General features: G+C 42.8%; 1 protein-coding gene across 1 annotated transcript; it reads right to left on the bottom strand.

Moving 5' to 3' along the window:
* Positions 1-266: 266 nt before the first annotated feature.
* Positions 267-2,786, bottom strand: nog2 (noggin 2). Its single transcript, XM_087794210.1, has one exon. It carries the CDS (start codon positions 1,667-1,669, stop codon positions 1,031-1,033), a length of 639 nt encoding a protein of 212 aa, XP_087650336.1. The 5' UTR covers positions 1,670-2,786; the 3' UTR covers positions 267-1,030.
* Between the last annotated feature and the right edge of the window lie 4,995 nt (positions 2,787-7,781).

Here is a 7,781-nt window from a genome sequence, read left to right as displayed (position 1 = left end):
GTTTCTTTCTTTTTTTTTCATCACCTTGTTTGAAAAAAAAAAAGTCTCAAACATCGATGCAGAGATGGATGTCTTTTACAAATTATGGAGAGGCACTTACAGAATCCGGGGGGCCTTGAAGCTCATTATTTTTTTGGGGGTCCTTTCAACTTTTCTCCTTTTAAATATAATTTTGAGACTAAAATGAGTGTTGTGTCCATCACTTTCACTCAACTGGAATACATACTTGTACAAGAGCATTTGAAATGAATCGTTGATCAAGTTTAATTTTTGCACACACCACCTCAATATATACAGACTCAAAAAAACGGCATAGATTGACACTAACACATGATGAAACTTTATTGCCACAACCATAACAGGTACACCAATATGTTTTTTTTTTCCATATTTATTTATTGACTTTTTTTTCAGATTTTTTGAAATATTCAAGTAGACATCTCCCATATTTTTTTTCTGGTATACTCTGCTATTCTCTTTCCTCTATACTCACAATCGTTAAAATAATAAATAAAAACATACAGATTTGTTTATTTCTACAATACTATGTATTCCAAAAAAGCTGAGTTCACGCCTTTATATATATCTTTAACCTCAACTTTTCTTTTTTACAATTTATTATTATTGATATTAATATTATACAAAAAGAAAAACTCTAGGCAGCATTGCAGTGAAATAACAGTCAATGTTCAGTTGAAAAAAAAAAAAAGAACAACGTTCACCTCTTGGAGAGGAGTAGCTTTTCATGGTAAATGTCTCATAAAAATATGAAAAAAAAGAAGCTCTTCCTTATGAAGTGCTGGTGTGATCCCCCGCCCAAAAAACAGTCCAGGGTTGAGATAAAATATGGTCCTGCTTCAGTTAGAAAAAATAGCTGCATTCTTTTCTTTTTAAATATGTACAATGTTGGTATTTCACTTAAAATGCTATATAAAAAAATAGATTTGCTATGGTGCCCACCTCTGTAGAGAGTTAACAGTGCAATAGAAACCGTATTTCCAGTCCAGCTCCACTACTTCCAGTGGGAGAGTCAGCACGAACACTTGCACTCTGAGATGATTGGGTATTGCACCTGTATCCACGTACAGTATTTCTGTCTTAAAAAACCTTGGCAATACCACCGCAGGAATATCTTGTTGATTGACTTGACTGGTTTGCAAGACATCCCCTCTGGAAACGAGCAGGAACGCTCAGAGAAACAGTTCCCCTCCTTGATGTACCGTGGCCAGAACCTCACCCCTAAGTCCTTCCAGGTGTAGACCACTGGACAGTGCGTGTAGGTCCACAGCCACTGCAGAAATTTCCTGCGGGCTTTCTTGCCCACTTTGACCCGCTTTCCATAGGGGGTCTCGGTAAGGTCCAGCTTTCTAATCTCATTGGGCATTGGCCCCTGCAGCTTCACCTGGTTGTCCGAGCTGGAGACGTTCACCAGCATTGGGGAGCTGATGGACATGAAGTTGGGGTCAAAGTGACTCCCCAGTTTCTTCCTCAGAGTCCTCTCCACCAGGTCCTGCTCCCTGGGGTCGTACTCCGGGTCGGGGTCCTCCTTCAGGTCTGGCACCGGGAGGTGGTCACTGGGGGATGGACGGAGGCGAAGGTAATGCTGGGAAACTCCGAGATGAACGCACACCAGCGCGTACACGAGCAGCGTTTGTGAGAGGCCCATCATTCCTCTTCTTTTTCACGCACCTTCTCTTCAAAAAAAAAAAAAATGCAACACTCAGTTCTTTTCTCTGTCACTCTTGCAATGACACGTTGAGGGCTTCATAAATAGTAGAAGTCCAGCCAGCAGCACGAGCACGAGACTTTTAATAGAACCACGTCTGCTGTGATGGACGCGGTAAATATTTGCTTTCAACTTCTGTGGGTCTCCCTCTGGTGCAATACAACAACAACAAAAAAAAAGAAGAAGAAGTAAAATTCCCTTCACGCTCTCTCTCCGGCCTCTCCCTGCTGCATTGGATTCACTTTGGGTTTCTCTCGGTTGTCATGGCAACCACCAGGGGACTGAAAAACCCACGACGAAGTGTCTGCACTGGATGACAGCAGCCGAGCAGAGCGCTGCATGGAATGAAGTGTGTTCAGTAATAGTTCCGAGAGAAGCAGGAAAATGTCACTCTGTCTGAGCCGGCGTTATTTTTACGCACGGGGTTTTTAAAAACTTGGCTGTAACGTCGCTTGACGCGCTGTGGTGTGACAAGATCCCGGGACGCAACAATCCATGAACACAATGTCTCTGTGAGGTATTTCCAGCCCGTCGATATATATGTGCACCTCTCTCTCTCTCTCTCTCTCTCTCTCTCTCTCTCTCTGAGGCTCTTCCAGAAACTTGTTTTGAAAGTGCGCTCTCAGCTTATGAACCGGCAGTCCATTTATATCTGCAGATGTTCCCCAAACTGCAGATGTTTTAATATTCCCACTTGCAGTCTGCGCGCATTTTTTCTCCACCCGTCACTTCTGCGGCGCTGGATCCATTCAGGAACAAAAAAAAAAGAAAAAAGAAAGGTTCCACGTGACAAAAGTCAGTCCCCAAAAAAAATAATTCTGGAGAGTTTTTTGGATGTGTGGTGCGCGCTCGCTGCAAAAAAAACTTGAGTCCTGAGGGAGCGTCTCTCCTCCTGCCACTGGAGTCCCAGTCAGTCGCTGCTACTTCACAAGTCTGAGAGGCTTTGGCGCTGTTGCGCGTCTTTTTGCCGAGGCACACTGTGTGTGAGTGTGTGTCTGTAGCGAGAGCCGCTCAGTCCCAAGTTAAATATCCCCCTCCGACGGTACAAAGTGTCAGAGAGGCCTGCCCACCCCGGCCACTTTAACTATGATTGACAGCCTCCCCCCGGCCGGGCCGCCCCCCCTCCACCCCACCAACCCACCACCCCACTCCTCCTCCTCCCTTCACAACGTGGAAAATGTCAGCCACAATCACAAGGATCAACTGGGTCCTAAAGCGCCGCTTTTATCAAACCCACCATCGTGTGATATTCCATATTTTTTTTTTTTTTTTTTTTTTTTTTGGACAGATGTTTGAAGTGCGCCCTGTAATTGGTTCAATACGCTGTCAATACTCCAGCAAGTCTCTCCTGAACTTTCCCATGAAAATGGATGGGAAACGTTTAAGAGCATGTTCACGGGGGGAAAAAAAAAGAAAAAAGGGGGCATCACATTCCACCTTTGTTCGTCAGGATTTTGGGGGTCCACACAGGAATTGGACCGTTGAACTCTGGGGGTCACAAAATAGGCGCGCAATTAAGGCTATAAATGGTGGTGGGGAACTAAACGGAGCTTTTCCCATATTAGGCAGTCATTATGGGTCATGCTGGACCCTTTACCCTGCTCTGGTCCACACTGGTCACCATGTGAGGAGAGAACATGGGGTCAGACGACCCGGTGAAAATCACCCCAAAATTAACATACGTTAAAAAGTTCCATTCTTTACTATTTTTTTTAAAACTATAAAACATCATAATCTGTATTTTCTATTTAACACATATTTTTTCTCGGATATTACCAGATTTATTTAATTGCGCAGAGGTCATGTGGATCCTGGACTCTGTCGCACGTCCCGTGCATTGGTCACTAGAGGGCGTCGATCCAGCACAGTCTGGCCCTAAACTTCACTACCTGACTGATGGGAAGGTTTTTTTGGGGAAAAAAGAGGAGGAAGGAATGTGAATTCGCTCTTGTGATGCAGCTCACGTTAAATAACCCACAATCTAAAGATGTTCAATGAATACATTTACTTAAATTATACTGATCTTTTTTGATGAAGTCTGATGAATTTGAACTATGCATAAAAGCATTCTAAAGTGTGGTGAAGTATTTGAATGTAGCCTGGGGTGTAGATTGTCACAACTTGTCTTACGATAGTTAAAAAAAACAACATTTACTTAAATTATACTAATACTTATACTTTATAGTATTTTATTAAAAAATAGGTTTTTATAGTTCCTTTTTCTTTTTTCTGTATGTGCTATTGACAGTGTCCGCTGCATCTTCCCAACTAACTTGATACCCCTTTAACCTTATTTAAAGAATTTAAAAAAGTACACAATACATATAATAAAAATAAGTTTTCATTAAAGGTGCTGTTTATACAAGCTTGACGCATGTCTGTTAATCTGAGATAAAACTTTTATTGCAAATGTTATGTCTGTGTTTTTTTTTATTTTATGTAGTAGAGTGCTCAAGAGTCTCTTAAAAATTGAAAGAAATACTTCAAAATGTCCTTTATAAACTGAGGGATCCTCTTTCAAAATGGAGTTAAAATAAATCAGATGAATATTGTTTTTGAAAGTGTACTTTTAAGTACTTGCATTATAGTATCCAGATATACTTTTGTCCAAACATGGGTTATTTAAATATGTGAAAAATCCCATTTTGACAGATAAATATGGAGAGGCAAATCTGAAACAATAGATGAGAATGCTACTTCCACGATCGTCTCAATGGCACCTTCACATCTGATGAGTAATTTCCCAGTGACCCCCTCTGCAGCGCGGCCAGACGGTGCCATAATCTGCCTGATCGTGTGGATGCCACAGTAGACGTAGCTCAGTGGGCAGCAGGGACAGTAAGGCTGAGCTGGCTACTGTAGAACAGAGCATCTCCATTGTCCTACTCCACAGGTCCTGGATGTCAGTAAAATGAGAGAGAGAACCCCATGCAGGGGGAGGCGCTCCCCTTCCTCCTCTTTCCAAAAAAATGAATACCGGGTAACCCAGCAATAAGTCCTCCCCCATCCTCCGGCTAATTACTGGAGATAAAGACGAAGCGAGGGGACAGGAGGGGAGCGCTGACCACAATGAGGATGGGTGATGATGATGATGTTGTGTAAGCGGGGGTGATAAAGAGCATGGAGGAAGAAGGGGTGCTAGCGGTGGTGGTGCCGGATGGCAGTTTACTGTGGAATGGCTAATTAAATAACACCATGAAAGGAGCCTGGCTCGCTTTAACGAAGTCTGTCAACCTCGGACGAGTGGGGCTGAGGTGCTGAGATAGGGGTGGGATAGAGGAGAGCGGTGGGGCGGGTGCTGAAAATTGGCCTTGTATAACAAGGGGACTTAGCTCTTTGGTTTTGCAGTGATTGTTCACGCTCCCTTAGGTCTCAATAGGGCGCATGGTGAGGGTGCATTGGGGAGCAGCCCTTAGGCACAGATAGGACCCCCTTCTCTCTTTTTGCTGTGAATGCTATACACACATCCACGCACACACGTAACACATACACAAACTCACACACACACTAACACCCCCACAGTTCCATACAAAGGCTTCTACCCAAGGTCCAGGCAAAAGCTTATCCAGTGCAGGGGCACAGCAAGGGGCAGGCCTGGCCAGACTGGCTGACTGTGCCCACTGAGTTCTGCTAGAATGGACCAGGGGGGTGGACAGCTCAGTGAGAATGAAGTAAACAGGTCTGACACAAGAACATCACAACATGCAGCTGGACCGGCAAATTGAGTTGTTGTGTTTCATATCTGTATCTCGCTCCATTTAGTGGCCTAATGTCCGGAGATAAGGAAAGTAAAAGAATTTGGCAAAGGTTGTTTGGAAACAGCCTTGAGTGGCAGAAATAGCGATCAACTTTACTCCTCCACTTCTCTCCCCTGGTTCTTACAGATATACTTCAGGCATGGCCCCTAATTAGTTTTATGATCTGGCATCTTTAAAACAACTGGGTTTGGGGTGCAGTGTCAGGAATCAGAGCCAATGGCTTCCATTGCCAAGATATGACTAAGAAAAAAAAGGCCAGAGATGGGGTTTGATTCGGACTTGTTGATCCATGCAGCTTGTTTTCTGTAGAAAAAACCTTGTTGATTTTAAAGAAGTGGACTATCAGTCACGTGAAATCGTCCAGAATCGAAGTTATGTCGTCAACAAGCATAGTTGAGCGAAGTTGCAGCATCGTAACCACTACACCACCGGGGATAGTACCCACTCAAACAGTCACCGCACATGAAGGTTGATCAGTTTTAGTGTTGTCCAAGGTGTCATTGGATGTGTTAGCACCATTAAGCCTTACCATCAAAACCTACTTAAATCTAAGAAAACTGCAAAACACCCCAAAAAAGTCTCACATCCAAGTGGCCCATTCCTAGCCAATAAAAAAAATTCCCTGTACATCCATTCCCAACTTTCATGCTTCTTTTGACCACCGAGATAGAAAAGTTTAAACGACCTATCATCAGTCATCTTTTATCAACCCTTGTTCAGTTGTTTATCTCAGCAATACATTCTTATTTTCATTCTGAAAATAAAACAGAGCTGACACTGGAGGCACAGTCTTGACAGTTTACAATGTAATATAAAAAACGAAATAATCACAGACATCTGCACCATAACTGACTTTCTTATCTCCGGACACACATCAGATACAAACAAATTGTCAACAGTGGATTTATTTATGACACTCGCTAAAGTAAGTTCAGGATAAATCAGCCAGTCACTTCATTTGAGTTCAGAAGGAAAGGACAACTTTGAAATCCCATTATTCATATTTCAATGATCTGTTGTTCTGTTCTGTTTTCTCAGAAACCGAACCCTCCAACTCTGAAACAATGCAAAACAGGAACAAGTCCACGGTGCAGATAAATCGCTCTTCACCCTGGCCTGTCAATATTGCATTCCCTCTTTTCCCCACTGCCCACGCCATCCTCCCCAGTCCCTCCCCATCTCTCCTACCCCATATCCAGCTCTGTCTCCCAGCTCTAACCCAAAGCAGATGGTTCTGGAGCCATGTCAGAATCTGTCTCCTGTTAGCACTACTTTTGATGCCCCCCTCTTTATTCTCCCTCTACCCTCAAATCCAACAAGTTATTCCTGCTAAATATACAGTGAAAGGCATCAAAGTGTTTCGACAAGAGAATGATAAGAACGTGGCACCAAGAGTCTCTGTCGTCGTCCCCGAGAGGATGTTGATGCGATCTGAGGTCAATCAGAGAGCGGCCCCGCATCTTGTGTTTCCACCGTGACATTCCAGTGGTGATGGAGAAAACAGGACTTAATGCGTGATCACAAGCTGTGATTAATGGTGATCAAACCGTTGGCGGCTGACTGGCCTTTTGATGTTACTCTGGGGCCCAGTTTGAAGTAAGAGCCTAAAGAAATCATACAGCGCCAGTGTGACACAAAAACACTTCATGAATATAAACATAAGCTGGTTTGTCACTCAATGTTGTTATTGTGAAATACTGGATCTACACCAACATGGTATTTTTGATATCCATCAAGAATCCATTGATTTTATCCAGTTTAGTGGGCATCATTGGTAGCAGTAGAATAATTCTATTTTTTTCCTATTGAAATGCATTGCTATAGTGCAATTCACTTCCTGGTCAAGTGACAAGAAACATACACGTATGGACATAAAAGGTAAGTGGGCTTTTTTCCAATCAACATACTCACCAATACAGACATTTTTCAAAAAGTTTTTGAACTTTCAACTTCGCGAAGTGGAATCTCGAAGGATTGGATTTCACAAGAGTTACAAAATAGGATTGAATGGAAACACATTTGAAATTTAACAAATATCCATTTTATTTTGCAAAGAATCTTCTTGTGCTGGGTTGACTCTTGCAGAAAAACATCTTGGTTTGGACAGTCCAGAGATCCTCCTGAAACAAATCATTTCAGCAGTTGTATTATCTAAAAAAAAAAGCCCTTGAGCATTTGAGGAAATCAAACCAACACCCTTTTCACCTCAACTCTGCCCAGATTCTTCATTAGACCAAATAGCCCGTGTTAACAGGTTGAGTTCCATACTAATGCAGGAGCCTGGATATTAGGGGTGG

Source organism: Callionymus lyra, chromosome 6 (genome assembly GCF_982586985.1).
Source record: "Callionymus lyra chromosome 6, fCalLyr1.hap1.1, whole genome shotgun sequence".
Taxonomy (NCBI): domain Eukaryota; kingdom Metazoa; phylum Chordata; class Actinopteri; order Syngnathiformes; family Callionymidae; genus Callionymus; species Callionymus lyra.
This window is presented reverse-complemented; position numbering and strand designations above follow the sequence as displayed.

Coding starts and splice junctions, on each gene's coding strand:
- nog2 (XM_087794210.1), bottom strand. CDS start 1,669: ATGATGGGCCTCTCACAAACGCTGCTCGTGTACGCGCTGGTGTGCGTT.